At 40.3% G+C, this 19,323-nt stretch overlaps 1 protein-coding gene across 1 annotated transcript; it reads left to right on the plus strand.

Annotated features, from left to right (window-relative positions):
* Positions 1-1,975: 1,975 nt before the first annotated feature.
* dpm1 (dolichyl-phosphate mannosyltransferase subunit 1, catalytic) lies at positions 1,976-16,102 on the plus strand. The gene is made up of 9 exons (XM_007911918.2): positions 1,976-2,137; positions 6,839-6,938; positions 9,829-9,862; positions 10,601-10,677; positions 10,758-10,783; positions 12,393-12,488; positions 13,812-13,880; positions 14,337-14,451; positions 15,783-16,102. The coding sequence occupies exons 1-9, from the start codon at positions 2,013-2,015 to the stop codon at positions 15,885-15,887; spliced, it is 747 nt and encodes a 248-aa protein (XP_007910109.1). The 5' UTR covers positions 1,976-2,012; the 3' UTR covers positions 15,888-16,102.
* The last annotated feature ends 3,221 nt before the right edge of the window (positions 16,103-19,323 follow it).

Genomic DNA, 19,323 nt, shown 5'->3' on the forward strand with positions numbered 1-19,323 from the left:
TGGGTCAAATGAAATGCTATAATATTTAGGTTTCGGAAACATGAGATTGTGTAATATTTTAGGTGTTTATGTGACATTGGATGTCACATTGATGTATGACATGATATTGAAGACATCAGTTAGGAATGAGCTGTGGGGGGTCAGTGCTGTGTGTGTCAGTGTGTGTCTGTCTGTCAGTGTGTGTGTGTGTGTCAGTGTGTGTGTCAGAGTGTGTGAGTGTGTGTGTCAGAGTGTGTGAGTGTGTGTGTCAGAGTGTGTGTGTGTCAGTGAGTGTCAGTGTGTGTGTGTGTGTGTCAGTGTGTGTGTGTCTGTCTGTCAGTGTGTGTGTGTGTCAGAGTGTGTGAGTGTGTGTGTCAGAGTGTGTGTGTGTCAGTGAGTGTCAGCGTGTGTCAGTGAGTGTGTCAGTGTGGGTGTGTGTGTCAATGAGTGTGTCAGAGCTTGTGAGTGTGTCAGTGTATGAGTGTGTCAGTGTGTGTCAGTGTGTGTGTGTCAGTGTGTGTGTGTCAGTGTGTGTCTGTCTGTCAGTGTGTGTCAGTGTGTGTCAGTGTGTCAGTGAGTGTGTCAGTGTGTGTGTGTGTCAATGAGTGTGTCAGTGTGTGTGTGTCAGTGAGTGTGTCAGACTGTATGAGTGTGTGTGCGTCAGTGTGTGTGTGTCAGTGAGTGTGTGTGTGTCAGTGTGTGTCAGTGAGTGCGTGTGTGTCAGTGTCAGTGTGTGTGTGTGTCAGAGTGAGTGTCAGTGTGTGTGTGTCAGAGTGAGTGTGTGAGTGTGTCAGTGTGTGTGTCAGAGTGAGTGAGTGTGTGTGTCAGTGTGTGTGTGTCAGTGAGTGTGTGTGTGTCAGTGTGTGTCAGTGAGTGCGTGTGTGTCAGTGTCAGTGTGTGTCAGTGAGTGTGTCAGAGTGAGTGTGTGAGTGTGTCAGTGTGTGTGTGTCAGTGAGTGAGTGTGTGTCAGTGAGTGTGTGAGTGTGTATGTGTCAGAGTGAGTGTGTGAATGTGTGTGTCAGAGTGAGTGTGTGAGTGTGTATGTGTCAGAGTGAGTGTGTCAGAATGTGTGTGTCAGAGTGAGTGTGTCAGAGTGTGTGTGTCAGAGTGAGTGTGTGAGTGTGTGTGTGTGTCAGAGTGAGTGTGTGAGTGTGTGTGTCAGAGTGAGTGTGTGTGTGTCAGAGTGAGTGTGTGAGTGTGTCAGTGTGAGTGTGTGTGTCAGACAGTGTGAGTGTGTGTGTGTCAGACAGTGTGAGAGTGTGTATGTGTCAGACAGTGTGAGTGTGTGAATGTGTGTGTGTCAGAGTGAGTGTGTGTGTGTCAGAGTGAGTGTGTGAGTGTGTGTGTGTCAGAGTGAGTGTGTGAGTGTGTGTGTCAGAGTGAGTGTGTGAGTGTGTGTGTGTCAGAGTGTGTGAGTGTGTGTGTCAGTGTGTGTGTGTCAGTGAGTGAGTGTGTGTCAGTGAGTGTGTGAGTGTGTGTGTGTCAGAGTGAGTGTGTGAATGTGTGTGTCAGAGTGAGTGTGTGTGTGTGTGTGTCAGAGTGAGTGTGTGAGTGTGTCAGTGTCAGTGTGTGTGTCAGAGTGAGTGTCAGTGTGTGTGTGTCAGAGTGAGTGTGTGAGTGTGTCAGTGTGTGTGTCAGAGTGAGTGAGTGTGTGTGTCAGTGTGTGTGTGTCAGTGAGTGCGTGTGTGTCAGTGTCAGTGTGTGTCAGTGAGTGTGTCAGAGTGAGTGTGTGAGTGTGTCAGTGTGTGTGTGTCAGTGAGTGAGTGTGTGTCAGTGAGTGTGTGAGTGTGTATGTGTCAGAGTGAGTGTGTGAGTGTGTGTGTCAGACATGTGAGTGTGTGAGTGTGTGTGTCAGACAGTGTGTGAGTGTGTGTGTCAGAGAGTGTGAGTGTGTGTGTGTCAGACAGTGTGAGTGTGTGAGTGTGAGCTCGGGGCTGTGTGACGGGGCGGACCCTCTGTTCGGAGGCCGAGCTCCGGGGGACCCGTTCCAGACGAGGGACCGACTTCACTTCCGGTTCCCGGAACCTTCCAACATGGCGAGTGGTGAGAGAGCCGAGAGGCCGCGGGGGGACAGGTACTCGGTGCTGCTGCCAACCTACAACGAGAGGGAGAACCTGCCGCTCATCATCTGGCTCCTGACCAAGTACTTGGACCAGAGGTACCTGTGTGTCAGTGTGTGTCAGTGTGTGTGTGTCAGTGTGTGTCAGTGTGTGTGGGTCTGTGTGTGTGTGTCAGTGTGTGTGTGTGTCAGTGTGTGTGTGTGTCAGTGTATGTGTGTCAGTGTGTGTGTCAGTGTGTGTCAGTGTGTGTGTGTCAGTGTATGTGTGTCAGTGTGTGTGTCAGTGTGTGTCAGTGTCTGTGTCAGTGTCTGTGTCAGTGTGTATGTCAGTGTGTGTGGGTCTGTGTGTCAGTGTGTGTGTGTCAGTGTGTGTGTCAGTGTGTGTGTGTGTCAGTGTGTGTGTGTCAGTGTGTGTGTCAGTGTGTGTCAGTGTGTGTGTGTGTGTCAGTGTGTGTCAGTGTGTGTGTGTCAGTGTGTATGTCAGTGTGTGTGTGTCAGTGTGTGTGTGTCAGTGTGTGTGGGTCTGTGTGTGTGTGTCAGTGTGTGTGGGTCTGTGTGTGTGTGTCAGTGTGTGTGGGTCTGTGTGTGTGTGTCAGTGTGTGTGGGTCTGTGTGTCAGTGTGTGTGTGTGTCAGTGTTTGTGTGTCAGTGTGTATGTGTGTATGTTAGTGTGTGTGTCATTGTGTGTGTGTCAGTGTGTATGTTAGTGTGTGTGTCAGTGTGTGTGTGTCAGTGTGTATGTTAGTGTGTGTGTCAGTGTGTGTGTGTCTGTGTGTGTCAGTGTGTGTGTCAGTGTGTGTGTCAGTGTGTGTGTGTCAGTGTATGTGAGTCTGTGTGTCAGTGTGTGTATGTACGTGTCTGTGTCAGTGTGTGTGTGTCAGTATATGTGTTAGTGTGTGTGTGTCTGTGTGTGTATGTGTGTGTGTGTGTCAGTGTATGTCTTAGTGTTTGTGTCAGTGTGTGTGTGTATATGTCAGTGTGTGTGTGTGTCAGTGTATGTGTGTTAATGTGTGTGTTAGTGTGTGTGTGTGAGACTGGCAGACCAAAGGCTGGTGCTCTTGGTACAGACACCACCACCACAGACAGACAGACAGACAGCGAAGGGTAAAGGGTCTGCAGCCACCCAGACTGTGACACTGCAAGGGGTTTAGAGAGGCTGTGGTGGGGAAGGGGATAATAGTCCTTATAATAATCCTTGCATTTGATATAGCGCCTCATCAAGTCTTCGAGACATCTCAAAGCGCTTCACGTGATATACTGTAAAGTGTAGTGACTGTATTTGGTAGGTGGAAAGCGGCAGCCAATTAATAGAGCTCTGAAGTTTGGCAGTATTCCTCTCCCCATGTCAGCTGTCTTTAACTTCTTCCTTTCCTCTCTTGGTCTCCACATAGATACAAAACAATTTTTTTTTTAAAAAAGGCACTATGTCAAACGCAAGTGTTGGATTGGTGTTCTGTAGTTCTGCTTCATTTCATGGGGGGAGGGGGAGGTGCAGGGGAATTTTGACAAAACTTGCAGGATCTTTATATTAACAATAATAATCCTTTCATTTGATAAAGTGCCTTATCATGACGAGAATGTCTCATAGAACTTGTGAAATTCAGATAAGGTCAGACTGTGAATGCCACCCACAACCAAATAGCTTGCCAGCGCTCGATGGCCCATCTCACACGTAAGTAATGAGAGCGTAGGTGAGGTACCAGAGGGCAGTGCCCCTGGTGATGTAAACCAGTTGGAGACATTACCTTCAGAGGAAGGAATGGAAAGTGAGCAATTTTTTTTGAATAAAAACTTATTCAGAAAATGAAATGGAAGCAGTTGAGTTACCTTACAGGCCCCTTCTTTCCATCCCCCATTTTAAGGAGCCTGAAACAAGAGTGCAAGAGACATCCCTTTGAGTTTAAAAAAAAGTTTCTGTGCGAGCTTTAGGCTCCGTAATAGAGCTCTGAAGATTGCCAGTATTTCTCTCTCCCATGGCAGCTGTCTTTTAACTTCTTCCTTTGCTCTCTTGGTCTCAATATAGATATACAAAACAACCATGCAGTGAATTGCAGCCAGCAATCCCATCAATACGGGCTAAAAATTGCAGGACCTTTGTTTTTACTGCGTTACTATGGTCTCAACACAGTGTCTAAATCTGGGGCTCTACATTCCTTTGGTTGCTAATTTAGGAACATCCGGGTGTCCCAGCCACGTTCAACACATCTTCCAGGATTCCTACCTCTAGGAAAACCGAGCATATAGGTCAATTTAGTTTGTCAAATGGCAGATTAGTAAGTTTAATAACTGTAAAAGGTCAAAGCATCCATAACAAGTGCCACCAGTGAATTGTACGGAGAGTTTTCCGCTCGAGAGCACGGGATGTTGGCATTGGCAGGGAATTGTTAATCAGAACATATTTGTGGTTTATTTTAGTTTTGTGATATTGGCCCCGATCCAGTTCACTACAAATTTAACATTTCTGATTCACTGTGTTGTACTAGAGTAATGACTAATTCAGGTAATGTAGAGCAAAGGCATTATTCTGAAATAAGAGCTTGTTATTAATACTATATTGACGTCTGCTGTGGTGGGCATCAGTTAGTGATTTAATTCCTATTTTAGCTGTCTCTCAGACTTGATCATTTAAAAGTTTTGGTTTTATCACTGTAAGCTTTTCTATTGCATCTACTGGGTCATCATCCTAGTGTTTCATAAACGGTAGACTGGTTTATTGCTTATATCTTTGGGGGGGGGGGGTGGGCTGAAGCATCCAAATAAAGGATTCCCAGCTAAATGTCAGCAGTCTTCAAAATTTCACCTACAACATATACAGTCAATTCACTTTGCATTATATTCTGTGAAGCGCTTTGAGATGTCTCAACTATATGATAAGGCGCTGTATCAAATGCAAAGATGATTATTATAAACTGTAGATCTAAAGTCAGAGTTCCAACAAATCTCTTCAGAAGCCCACACTTTTATTGTGAAGTATGAAATAGAAACACTACTGAACACATCTGTGCATCAAAGAACTCTTAATGAGATGAGATCTTGAAGAATTATAGTGGAAAGCAACTCTATCCTTCTACTGCTGTTGAATCACTTCTTTTCGACCGTTTAGTCGATGGAGACCGTGGGTGTGATGACGTCTTTTTGTAACCCCATCACATCCACCCTCGCCCGGCTCCACTGGCTCCCCATCCCTCAGAGGATCGAGTTCAAAATTCTCGTCCTTACCTTCAAAGTCCTCCACGGCTTTGCCCCCTCCTACCTCTCCAACCCGCTAAGCCCTTATCAACCTGTCCGCGCCCTCCGCTCAGCATGCTCCAGCCTGCTCCATGGCTCTGGCCTTCAGTACCATCGGTGGTCGAGCCTTCAGCCTCTCTGCCCCCACCCTCAGAACTCCATCCCACATTCCCTTTGCCTCGCTCCCTCCCTTGCCTACTTCAAGGCACTCCTCAAGATCCTCCTCTTCGACCGTGCTTCGGCCACCCTCCTACCCCCACCCTCCCTGCCCTCCACCCTCCCTGAGCCGAACCACCCCTCCTAATCCCTGACTGTCCAGCGCCTTGGGACGTCCTCTCGAAATTTAACTGTAATTGGTCCTATTAGACTCAGTTTATTCAGCTCTACTGATGTTTAGATCTTCTGTTCTTTCTCAACCATCTCAGTTATAACATGCTATTTGGGATCCAGCTAAATTTGACTCCCAAATAGCATTGTACAAAAAAACAGCTGTATTCAGTTACTGTACATGATGTTTGACTCCTTTGCACCTTTCTTGTTAAATTTTTAATTTTTGAACCAACCATATAAGCCAGAAACCTGAACAGTTTCTCTATTTGAATCAGTTGTCCTCCAGTTGTAGGCACAGACCCTATCATGCAGTGGAAAGTCACAAATAATTAATAATTCCAGTAAACCATGCTTCATAACCACCTGGATCTTATCTAATAACAGGGGGTATTTCCTTTTCATACAGACTCGATTTTTTGGCAGCAAATATGCCCAGTTACTTGAGGCCATAAGTATCATCTTTCTGCAATTGGCAATGCACTAAATGCCCACTTCCCCTATAGAACACAATGGATCTGAGTAAAATGTGAATTTGCATCCGTATTCAAACAGAATATCAAAAACAATTTCATACATACAACATTATCTGCTGATGCATTTGGGTATTTGTATTCTGGTGAACCACAGACAACACATTTTTCCTTGTGTCTTGAACTGGAAGCTAAAATTCGTGGCTTGGCTTGATTCTAGAAGGTGACAGATGCACGCCCTTTTATCGGGCAATGCATGCTGCTGGCAAACTCAATTAATTACCTGCCCTGAAAGAGCTCTTCCCCTGAAGGGAAGAGTGACAAAATATCACATGGGGCAGTTTGGAAAGACTAAGATGCAGGTGAAACTGTTTCACGTTTGAGGCATTAGTGACAGATCGCCAATCAAAAGATTCATTGCAATTATCATTGTTGGGTGGAGAGTTAGCACATTTTAACAGGCTTCATTTTGCTGTGGGTCAGTGCAGGCTTAATCTTCCGCAAAGATTGAAATCCCACACAATTGATACAGAAGTTTTGAAATTGTAAAAGTGTGGCATGGGACAGTGCAAGTTGGCTTTTGGGAGGTTAGCGAGAAATATTATCAGCCTGTTCCGATCGCTGTACACTGACCCCTCCTGGAAAGCACGTGTACGTTGGATGAGGGCAGAAGTCGGCCTATTTGTGAGGCCCTCTGTTTCCCTCCCCATAGTCGCACGATATCACAGTACTGTACCAACAATGTGTATAGTTTGTTTTGTTTTTATTTCCAGCGGAATTGATTACGAGATTATAGTGATTGATGATGGGAGCCCTGATGGGACACTTGATGTTGCCAAACAGTTGGAACAGATTTATGGATCGGATAAAATTGTAAGTATTTTCAAAATGTCTATCTATATATTATGCACATATGTACTCTTTTTTTCATGAGAGAGTGTGGGTGGGTTGGAAGAGTACCTTCACCTCTGGGGCTTAAAAGTGCTGAAATGAAAAATATTCCCTCGCTTTCTGTCTCTATCTCTCTTTCTGCTAAGAGTCCTCAGGGAAACAAGTTTGAAGCACAAAACCAAACATAATTTGGCACTGATTGGATAGGCTCAATGAGATGGGCCATAAGGATGGTTGGTATGGGGAATAGAAATGCCTTACTGATACAGTAAGAACATAGGAATCTGAGGAACGAGGCAAGGCCATTTCTCTATTCATCTGGTTCCATCTGGTCTATTATGGTACTACTGTCAGTTCCCCACATGTTATCCTCCTATTCCTTCAACCCCAGACCACAGTTCCTATTTACTCTAGATCTAAACTATGATTTCATTACCACTATCTACTTTGTTTTCTCTTAAAAAGAAATTGCACATCAGCATTCACGGCACTATATGGCACCTTCATGCATCAAATTGCCTCTTATTTGACTGATAATTTCATGATCCCTTTTAAAACATGTCCTTTCGTTGTGCGATCTTGACTTATTCCCAAGCATTTTTTTACTACTTTATATTACACAGTATTTGAGAAAAAAAATCCTTCCCAGTGCATCACAATCCCTTAAGTTGTATTCGGCAAAATCTAGTAAATTTGTACAAGACAATGTCTTTATTTATAAGTCCATATTGACTTATTAATACAGTACTTGCTTTCAATATCTCTGTGTAGCTCTTTGAATGACTTCTGCATGTTGAAGTAACCAACCTTTCATATTCAGGTCATGTTTCTGACACTTCTTAAAAATTGGAACCACATCACACTCGCCTGGTTATTAATTAGCTGTCAAATACTTTGGCAAAAACGCGCCATCTCCGCTTTCACTTCCTTTAAAGGGGAATGTGTTGTGCTTCTCTGCGCTAATTTTTACATTTGTAATTCCTCATTTGCCGTTTGATTTCAACTTCTGTCCTTCCTGATTTATTATATATTGGTTTGCCTCGGGTGTAGTACTTCCCATTGTTAGCAATGATTTACTGTGCAGCAGTGAGCCAGCTAATCAAATCTCTTCTAACTTTCTGAAAATCTGAAAATACCCCATTTATTCCTTCTCTACTTTTTGCTTCCGAAATAGTCTCCAGCCTTTCCCCGCTCTCATTTCGTTGCAGCATTAAATTTGTCAGTAATTCTCATCAATGTGTCTAGCCTGATAATAATACGATTAGTTATGTCTTAAGTATATTCCTCTCTAGATTACTGATCATTCTCTGACCAGCACTAAATCGAATATGCATCTGCCCTCACCCAGTGATTCAGAGTAATGTATGAAAAAGCAGATTTATTTTCTTCACATGCTACTTTGTTTGTGGATAATTTAAATCACCCGTTATCCTAAACCTCTGTCTTCAATAGCAACCTCTGTTTATCCAGACTGACAGTTGTGAAATACTTAGCGTAAGATTCCATGTTGAGGTCACAGGTTCATTACACACTTATGTAATCAGAAAATCCACAGACGTGACATAGAATTGCATGTTTGTTTTTAAAACAAGCATCTTTATTTTGAAATTAATGTTTATTTCTAAATTGGGGGTTTCATCTGTTTCGCTTTTATTTATTCTGACCAAGACTTTTAACGTTTAAAATGATTAAATTGGATAGACTACTAATATGGAAATCTAGAACAACGTCATGATAGAGTCTTTTCTTGTTGAGTTCATTGCAGTACATTTTTGAGATTTTGCCAGCTGGTGTAAAAGTGACACCAATGACCCTTTACACTGGTACAAGCAATATGTTGGATTAGTAACAGTTTTTCTTTCTTCTTAGCCCTAAGTTACACACACATTGATTTGGATAATTTACATTCCAGGCTTAGATCTACTTTTATACACTGTCAACTCCATCTGAACTCAGTCTGGACAGTTGCCCTACCCCTCCCCTTATTCCTTTAATGCTCGAGAGCAAATTTTTAAGGGCTTTGATTAAAGCATATTGTTGAAGTTGTTGATCCCTACCCTAGGTACAGAGAAGAAAAGATGCGTTCTATTTCCAATGCTACCGCTCTTTCTCAATTTTATAGGAGAGGAGGCAAGATAATTGGCAAATAAATTATATTTTAATAGTTTATGGAATACATTCCTTTTTTTTTAAAATGGACATTTAATTAGCTTTATTACTGTAGTATTAGGGTTTATTAATGTGGGACGGTACGTGATCTGGAAACCAACCAACCAAATTGGTTAGGCTGGAATTTCCCTAGACATGCCAACAGTATTAAGGTTAAAATAAGATTTATGTCTTCTAATTCTATGCAATTTTTTCCTACAATATTGCAGATATCAAATTTAATTCAGAGCACAAAGCAATGAAAATAACAAACCAAATGTAGGTCAATGTTTTTTTTTCAGGAGCCATTTTGTGCACATCTTTGAAACTGTTGAACAACTACCACTGAGACATGGAATATCACGCCTTAGGCTTACAGTTTCTGAAAAGAGGATTTTTCTGGTGGTTAGGTTAAACTATTCTCCTTACCTCGTGTTCTACACAAATCAACTTGTTGCAACCTGCATCCATTGTGTATCAATGGTATAATACTGTCAATTAGTATCTGTGGGATCAGGAACTGCAGTGGGATGGATGCCAAATCGTGTCTTTAGCAGCGAATAAATTAACATGAACCACTACTGATACAAATTAAAGTAATGATGGCAGTCTCCAGTGTAGCACATTCATAAACTAACTACAACCCCTGATTTAATAAAGTAGAATGTTGTCTCCATGTTGCACTCTGTAACATGTGGATTTCTTATGTTTCATGTTTTCACAGCTGCTGAGACCAAGAGAAAAGAAGCTGGGGTTAGGTAAGTTCTGTCGTTGAGTGTATAGACAATTAAATATTATTTAAAAATGGTACAAAAATGGACTGTATCCTCCAGATGATCGAAGTTTCACCATGTTTCACATAGTTTACTGTAGAAGCACAATTGTTTCAGCATGGCTCTCAACATGTGGAGTCCTGTAGCTCAGTGGTTAGAGTACTCACCTTGCAAGCGAGACACCTGGGTTCAATTCCAGGCAGAGGGCGAAACCTTGGGCAAGTTTCCTTACTCCACACGCCTGATAATAATCCCTCCAACAACCAAAAACAATAATAAATTGGTCATTTTCAATCTACGACTGTTTGTGGGACATTGCTGTGCCAATTGGCTGCCGCATTCGCCCACAAATATACAGTCAATTCACTTTACAGTCTATTCTGTGAAGCGCTTTGAGACGTCGAGAAGACGTGAAAAGTGCTATATCAAATGCAAGGATTATTAAGATTATTATTATAAACTAGAAGTTTAGAGATTTTAACAATAGTACAAAATAATATGAGTGGACTAGGTCAACAAACTTTTTAGTAACAAATGCTTGTTTTAAAAATGTATTTTGATCTTTTTTGTCATACTGTATACATTTTTTTGGTCAACCGAGTGTCTGAGACATAAGGAAACTCATCATCATGCGTAAGATTATCAAAATTGTGTAAAATGTATCCTGAGAAGCACAAGAGCATGTCTAATGAATCCCATTCACGTGAATATATTTTGTTTTAGGAACAGCATACATCCATGGAATGCAACATGCCACTGGTAACTTTATCTTAATAATGGACGCAGATCTTTCACACCATGTAAGTTCCTTTTCATTTGGCTGTGTCTTTTTTCCTTTGAATTATTTAAATAACCAGTTCCCTTTCCTCTTTAATTTTAGCCAAAGTTCATCCCTGAATTCATAAGGTTAGTAGTTTGTTTCTTTCGTAATAATTTCACCGCAAAATTTGCCATCTGGGTAGTTTGGTGCAACAGGAAGCAATGGTGTGGGTCTGTGTGAACTAGGGTTTGGAGGTATTTTACCTTGTGACATATGTGCATACAACCGCCAGGAAGGTAGAAGGCAAACTAGATGGACCTTAGTCTTTTTTGTCTATCATTTCTTATGTATATCTGTAAAATTCTGGCACTTTGATAGTTGTTTATAAGATGCTACTTTTGATTTTGAATTCTTTATAATATCTTTAGTAGACCCAACTTAGTTTTCAGGCTAAATTGTTAGATTTAAAAGCACAACAAATTACATTTGTATAGCATTTTTGTTGTAAGCGCAAGATCGCATATTCAATTATAAGTTACTTTTAAAAGCAGCCTTCGATCCCCTTTAATTACAGAAGTACAGTAACGTTTGTACGGTAGTGATCAGTCAGTCTACTCGGGTGTGACTGAGACTACAAGCCGCTTTTATTTGGAGTGTGTGATCTGCATCCTGCACACGCAATTCACTGACTACTCCTTACGTAAACAAGTACAGCCGTCATTTGGCATAATTTGAAAGACTGGTTTGTCTTTAGAAGTGAATGGGTGTGTGTATGGTGTGTGTTGATGTGGAATGATAGGTTGGTAACTTCTTGTCTACTACATGATTCATTGGAATAACGCACAAAAAAAATTAATTATTAGAAGCAGTACTGCTAAAAGTTAGAGGGCTTTTTGGATAGGTTGCCGCTAACCTCAATCCATTTCACAATAGAGGATTATTACCAGTATAACAACAACAAAATTACATTTCTATAGCGCCTTTCACATCAGGAGGGCATCCCAAGACGCTGAACAATCAGTGTTTCGAACCCAAGTTGGGGGTCGGGATCGGGGAGGGTGGAGGAGGGCAGGAGGGGGAAGGAGGATGACCGAAGGCACGGTCGAAGAGGAGGGTCTTGAGACGGGCCTTGAAGGAGGCAAGGGTAGGGGGGGCGTGAGGCGGAGGGACTGTGGGATGGAGTTAAAACTAGTTCGAGAATGTTTGGAGAATACATTTTTCAAAGCAGTAAGAACAAGTTTCACGTGCTGATACTATCTTAGTTGAGTCTTAACTCAGCAAAATCCCAACTGACATACTTGCACGTGGAAAGGTGCTGGCATATGTAAGATATTAGCATTGTTTTATTCATATGTTTTATTATCCTGCATCTTGACAGCACATCTGGAGGCACTTAAATCCAGGTGTTCTCTACAATTAGATAAATCTGGTCACTCATTGTTATACTTGAAATGAAGATGAAATGAAAATCCTCATCCAAAATGTTATCAACATGTGAGCAATAATTCAAAAAGCACTTTACGATTTGTTCCGTTCCGACCGGAATAAAATGCTTTTCAAAGAAATTTGAGCAGCTAATATTTGGACAGGATGAAAAATTCACGATTATCTGAGAATTTTGAAACTAAAATTCTAGTGTATTTTGCACTGTCATGTTCTAGTAATTTCTGTGCTACAAGCTCAATGTGCCGGGTTTTAAGTTGCTCATTACTAAATTCCAGTTAAATAATGTTTTGTAGTACATGCATATTACAGAAAACAAAAGGAAGGAAATTACGATCTGGTCTCTGGAACACGCTATAGAGGGGATGGAGGAGTTTATGGCTGGGACCTGAGAAGAAAACTCATCAGGTAAGGAGCTGTGTACCCTGATACTATGGACTTCACCAACTACATAATACATAATACATAATAATCCCTCCAAAACAAAAAACAATAATAAATTGGTCATTTTCAATCTACGACTGTTTGTGGGACATTGCTGTGCGCAATTGGCTGCCACGTTCGCCCATAAATATACAGTCAATTCACTTTACAGTGTGATCTGTGAAGCGCTTTGGGACGTCCTCCCGACGTGAAAAGCGCTATATCAAATGCAAGGATTATTATTATTATACATCATGTGATGGGTGTTCTCACTGAGCATGCACGCAGAAAGCGCTTTAAGACGTCTCAAAGACCTGATAAGGCGCTATATCAAATAGAAGGATTATTATATATCATTATGTATAATTATATTAAAAAGCCGGAGGATTCTATTGTCGTGGCGTTGCGCTTGAAAATGTATCATCGAATTTCAAATTCCATTGTTGTGTTTAAAGCATTTTTAAGCACAACACCTGGATTAGCAGCGCAATTTGAAGTGCAATGACAGAATTTGGTGGTGTGATACCTGGATTCAGAATTTTTACACCTGAAAATGTGTGATCTTGTGAAGATAGTGTTTAAAATGATATGATGTGTCATACTTTCAGTTCTTGCATTTTTGGGAGATGCTTATTGTAATGTGTTTTAAGCATAGATTAGCGCAGCCTCAATGGTAGAGTGGATAAAGCTGCAGTTGTACGGACTGATGGCTCACAGGTTTGAATCACAATCCGTGTGGAGTTTGCTGATCTCATCTGGAGTTGTATTGGCGGCTAAATTGGCCCCGGCTTTCCCAGGGCTTCAACCAGTCAGGGTTCTTGCTTCTGGTCACTCTATAGCATCCTCTACCGGTTGTATAATAATAATACTACTGCTATTAATAATAATAATCCTTGCATTTGATACATGTCATGGAGACGTCTTAAAGTGCCTCACAGATTAAACAAGCCAAATATATTTGTGGCAGCCAGGTGGGAAGAGGTCAGGCTCGGTTGTGAAGCCCTATACAGTCAAACAGCTTGTTAAGACTCGTGCTAAGGCTCACACATGAACATTGCCAATTAGGGGAAGGTCGCACAGGGCAATGAAAGTCTTTGAAACTGCACCTCAGCAACAGGAAGTTACACCAGGAGCAGACAGGCAAATGCCAACAGGAAGAAAATTACAAACCTAATTGAACACTATATTTATACCAAAACATAGATTTAAAGACTGTTAATCTCTGGTGATCTTGCAAACTAACGTTACTCACAAGTGAATGAAAGCTAACAAAACTATATGTAATCAAGTGTTGTTTTTTTTTAAAAGCCGAGGAGCCAACTTTGTTACTCAGGTATTACTGAGACCAGGTGTGTCTGACTTGACGGGGAGCTTCAGGTGAGAATGTGGTTTAATAATTTATCCTTATCTAGATTTTGTTATTTATAATGTTTTTATTGTAGGGCGTGTCAGAATTCAGGATTACAATGAATTCATTTAGAACAAAGTTTAGCTGCCAAAAGTAATATAGCCCCAAGTTCTCTGCCAATATCCCAACGCACTCAGTGTGAGTGTGCATGATAATTTAGCTAAGTAATCAGCCTTAAACCATGTCATATTTGTGCTAAGTTGTGGTTTATCACTTGGTCTTAGTATCCCTCTTATCCAGGGACATTAAAAGCAGTTGTAATGGCTTGGCTCTACTTCACAAGTTGTGATAATTAATTATTACAGCAAGGATTGAACCTGACATATACAGTTCGGTACTGCATGAGCTTCAATGCATTTACCAATGATGTGGAGGGAGAATGTTTACTTAAAATTAAATTTTGCTTTTATTTTTTGAATCCACAGGTTATACAGAAAAGAAGTCCTGCAAAAACTAGTTGAAAGGTGTGTATCAAAAGGCTACGTCTTTCAGATGGAGATGATTGTCAGGGCTCGACAACTGAACTACACTATTGCGGAGGTATGATATATACATAAAGTAAATCCAAAACGTAAGGCATTCTTTTGAGATACCTAGATGCAATCAAAAAATATACAGTACATAATATGACTCATGTGCAGAAAAGAGTGCTCCTGTTATCTTCAGAGAGCAAAACCATGGCAGGGAGAGGAGCAAATTACTTTCTTACATCTAAATGAGGACATATTTAGTAAATATTTTACATTTTCCTTCTACACAAGAAATTTTTTTTAAAAAAATAATAAAGCAAAGTGCTGCGCCTTTTCTTATCTGCATGGTTCTGTGCTAACTGTTGTGATTGCATCCTGATGGTTTCACTGGTTATCAAGCAGCCCTCAGTCACGTGTCCACAAAATATACAGTCAATTCACTTTACAGTATATCCTGTGAAGCGCTTTGAGAGTCTCGAAGACGTGATGAGGCGTTATATCAAATGCAAGAATTATTAATATTATCACTTTATTCCTCCTTTGCTCCCAGAAGATTTTTAACTGCAGCTCTACTTTATCTCTGCCAGTTCGATTGCATTATCGTGTACAAACGCACCCTTGCCTTGCATTTCATATAAAATTTGGCTGCAGTCTATGTCCGATCGAACTCTAAAATCAATAGTAAACTGCCCAAAAATCAATATGTTATACTGAGGCATTCTAAATCCTGGTTATGGAAGCAAAGCTGTCAAGCTTACAATCTCTATTAAAGCATGCAAATAAGACTGTTCAGTGCAAAGGGTTTGTTTTCAACTTCTAATATTATAAGCTGGTGAGTTTTCTTTGTGAATCGCAGAATATGTCAGCAAAAGAATTTAACCTCGATTTCAATAAACTTATTAACGAGCAGGAAAAAAAACCAGTATAAAAATCAGGCCTGCGACGTAGTTTTGCGTACTTGACAAGTTTTACCTACTAAAATACCTGTTTTGCTTGTCTGAATTAATAGATTTATTTGCATCCTCATCTAGTGGTAAAGTTTACTATGCGCTCTTCTGAGGTTGACATTGAAGGCCATCAATGGGCAGAGTAGTAAGAAGTTTACTATAGATCTGTGCTGTACCTGATGAGGAGATGCTGGGTACACAAAGTATAAATGGCATCCATTCCCTGCACACACGCCATTCACCTCAGTAAGCATTGAGCAATATATTAACAGATCAAGCCGATGGTAGAAAAAACAGTCCATTTCTTACTACCTTAAGTGCAGGCTTGTCCTCTTATGCAAACGATAGAGTGTATACATCAGTATAGTTAATTCTAAATAACCGTTCCTTTATGTTGACACTGTCTTTCTCTTGAATTAATCTTTTTTTTCTTTTTTTCTCTGAATTGTTACAGGTTCCCATCACATTTGTGGACCGTATGTACGGTGTATCTAAACTCGGAGGAAATGAAATTGTTTCATTTTTGAAAGGACTGCTGTATCTGTTTGCCACCACATGATGGAAGCTAATATTTTAACTGCAATGTTGTATGTCCACAGTGTGTAAGACAATAGATTTGTGCATTATTTCCCCATTTCATAGTCTCATTATAAAATCTAATGTTGTGTGTAAAGGAATTATAGATCTTGTAGCATACTTCAGTGAGTGAAGCTTGTAAAGTATAATTTGAAATAAATCATTTCACTCTTTTTGAGCAAGTCTGCTCTTAAATATTAATTTGCTTGACTTATTTTATGCTCCAATATTGCTTGTGGTCCTTTAATCAATCATATCATTGTAATATTTGAATTCTTTTATAACTAGTTACAATTAGAGGGAGACTTCGATTTTTTTAAGCTAATATTTCATTATTGCCAATAATTTGCATTTCATTCATCCAAGGCACAAAAGGCTTTTCATGGAATCATAGAATTTTACAGCACAGAAGGAGGCCATTCGGCCCATCACAGCTGTGCCGGCTCTTTGAAAAGTGCTACCCAAGTCCATCCCACTCCCCTGCTCACTCCTCATATTCCTGCAAACGTGTCCTCCCTTTTACGTAGTTCCTGTCCATAATCAGATCTGTCAGTTCTCATGTGAACTGAACCTTCATGTAAATGTAATCAAAAGTGCCTAAGTAACTTCCTCTCACCAGGGATGCAGCAGTATTTGGTGCTTTGTTTACAAGAATTTACAAGCTTCAACAAGGTATTATTAAAACTTTCAATTGCTTGTACAGAAGGTACCATTTCTGAGTCTGCAAATTTGCATGTATAAATTGCCCAGACAACAATAATGCAGTCAGTACATAACCATGAACACTCCAGACCACAGCATTTTGTCAATAATTAGCATTTGTAAATTGGGTTAAAGTTATAGGAACAATTTCTATGCCCTCACTGCTTGAACAATAAATAATCTTCATAATTTCATGGAGATAAATTTAATTGGCATGAAAATGTTCATCACTGCGCTACTTTTCATTATGTTTGCCTCTATGAGGTTCATATTTTTACATTTACAAGATTCATACTTTTGATCTACAGGATTTAAAGAAAAGGATAGTGTAAGCAGTCTTTTCCCCCAAACTATGCATTAAAAAAACATGTACAATAACTAGCGAACTTTGGTTACCATCAAGCATGTTAATTAACTAATTTGCATCAGCTTCTGAATTCTAATAGTGCAACCAGCTCTAATTTATTTATCTAAGAATTTCATCGTTTTCTCCCCTTCCACTTGTTACTGTTAGAGTTTCTCTCCTCCCCACCCCCCCGTTTGTTTTATTCTCCCCTCTAGGTGTTTCTTTCCCCTTCTCAGTTTGTCCAGGCAAATGACTATCTGGTCTCTCTCAATGCTGTTGCAAAAGCAGCTGCCAAAGGCATTTAGTGTCTGTTCTTTTCTTGGCCATTTCCTCTTCCTTCTACTGGGAAAGTGCCAAGATTCCACACGTTACATCCTCCAGAACAGCTAAGACCAAAACATTGCCATATCAGAATTCATGGGTGTGAACCGGTCCTCTATCAACCGGTAGCAAAGCATGTCATGAAGGTCCCATAGGAATAAGGGACTTGATTTCAGTTTGAAAGTGAGCATGTTAAGAACTGACTTGACTATCTCTAAAGCTTAACTACTTTTTTTAAAAAACTTTTTCATTCAAATAGAATGATTGCAGTAATGTTAATCTCTCAATTTTGCATTATTTCAGGTTAACATTGAAAACTGCACAGGTACGTTAACTACGTAGTCTCACGTGAATAATAGGTTTGCATGTTTCAATTAACAAATCTGGCGTGTGTGTGTGATTGTGTTTTTATTATTCAAACAATGTTATGTTGTAACTCAGAATTCCTGCATTAATTTGATATCTGTTCCTAGTTGTAAATCTTTACCCCACTTGAAATTAGGTGCTTTGGGAATTGTCCACCTGGCCAGTTTCTGCATATAAAAATGTTTGTGTCACTTTGGTACATAGTCATCCTCTGTTAAATTAACATTAAATTGGATGAGTCTGAGGTGCCTTTGATGCAAGAAATACAAACCAAGGGAATCACTAACTTTTGTGGGACATTTCTCACTGCCAATACTCGGTTCCAACGTTGCTTGCTGAACATTCAGCTTGATTCTCCGGCTCATTGCTCATCTTGTTTCTCTGGTTCAGCACTCAGATTGCTTCCCTGACTCAGTGTCTGCCCTGACTCAGTACTCAGATCACTTTCTCAGCTCGTCTCCTTGCCTCAGAGCTCAATTTCCTTAGGTTCAGGGCTCAGCTCACCTTCCACTTGACTTACAATGAAATCAGCAGAAATTATATTCTAAAATAGTATTTTATTTACCAATGAACCACACTGTGGTCATATGCAGATACTTGAGTTCTTGAGCACATCAGTACCTATTTATTCTCATTACGAAAGGACTGTTTAAGGTCAAGGTGACACCAGATTAACTGTAGATCCAATGACAAAAAAGCAAAAGTCATAACGTTTTGGAAGAAAAATGGTACAATCCACTAAGAGCTCTTGGAAAGGCTTCTCTTCCCTCTCCTCCATGAGTGGGGGAGAAATTCCATCTTGAATTCACGCAGCACACTGTGAGTGTTAATTTATTACAGTGACATTGGGTGGTATGGGGCATATCTCTGCACCCCCACCCCCCCACCCCCACCCCCAATTGCGATTTTATATTCACATCAATGGATGACTGCTAATTTTAAATAGCAGTCAAATGACATAAGGTATTGGTGTTCCAGTATTTTAGCATGCTTTAATAGAATCAAATTAAGAATTCACATTTTCTATCTAGTAAGATCTCTATGTGTTTTTCAATAGGGAACAAAGAAGTTCCAAGGGCAGAGTTCATTGCACTGTTCTTAGTACAATTTAGCAGCCAGTGCTAATTTCAAAAGACTCAAAGCAAGGTTGCCTGCCTACCTTGGCGATGGAATGTTGTATGAAGCAGAAAGACTTAAGAATGTGCAGAACTTTAAAAATGTGGGTATCAAAACATTGTGAATCTGATCATCCAGTAATTTGTATGACTTTTATGCCCTTACCCCAATATCAAATGGTGATCTGCAAATCCTTTTTGAGAGGGAGTTTTACATTAAAAAATCACCGTAACGTGTCCCAATAGTTTTGTTTGTACCATTGCAGAAGAGAAAGATTTATGTCCTTTTACGAAGATGATGCAGACTTTTTCCTTCTTATACTGAATAATCTTCACGTGGATTTTAGGGGAAATCATCCTTCATAAAATGATTCATAACCAGAAAAAAAATGACATTTTTATTTCAATGGAGAACCATTAATTTGTTGGAATAATTTTATAAGACAACTATTGTACCTCAATTTAAATAGTGAGTCCAGGGATTGTCTAGAAAAAAGAAATGCCTTTTTTGATAATCACCAACTTTAGAACTAAAGTATACCCCATTTGCTTTCTCTTTGAAATCATAC

The sequence above is a fragment of the Callorhinchus milii genome, unplaced genomic scaffold (genome assembly GCF_018977255.1).
Source record: "Callorhinchus milii isolate IMCB2004 unplaced genomic scaffold, IMCB_Cmil_1.0 Scaffold18, whole genome shotgun sequence".
In the NCBI taxonomy this organism is placed as follows: domain Eukaryota; kingdom Metazoa; phylum Chordata; class Chondrichthyes; order Chimaeriformes; family Callorhinchidae; genus Callorhinchus; species Callorhinchus milii.

What these genes read in the sequence shown, in the direction of transcription:
- dpm1 (XM_007911918.2), top strand. Translation starts at nt 2,013, where the DNA reads ATGGCGAGTGGTGAGAGAGCCGAGAGGCCGCGGGGGGACAGGTACTCG. An exon ending in TTTATGGATCGGATAAAATT is followed by an intron (nt 6,939 to 9,828) that starts GTAAGTATTTTC and finishes ATGTTTTCACAG; the next exon opens with CTGCTGAGACCAAGAGAAAA. An exon ending in AGAAAAGAAGCTGGGGTTAG is followed by an intron (nt 9,863 to 10,600) that starts GTAAGTTCTGTC and finishes ATTTTGTTTTAG; the next exon opens with GAACAGCATACATCCATGGA.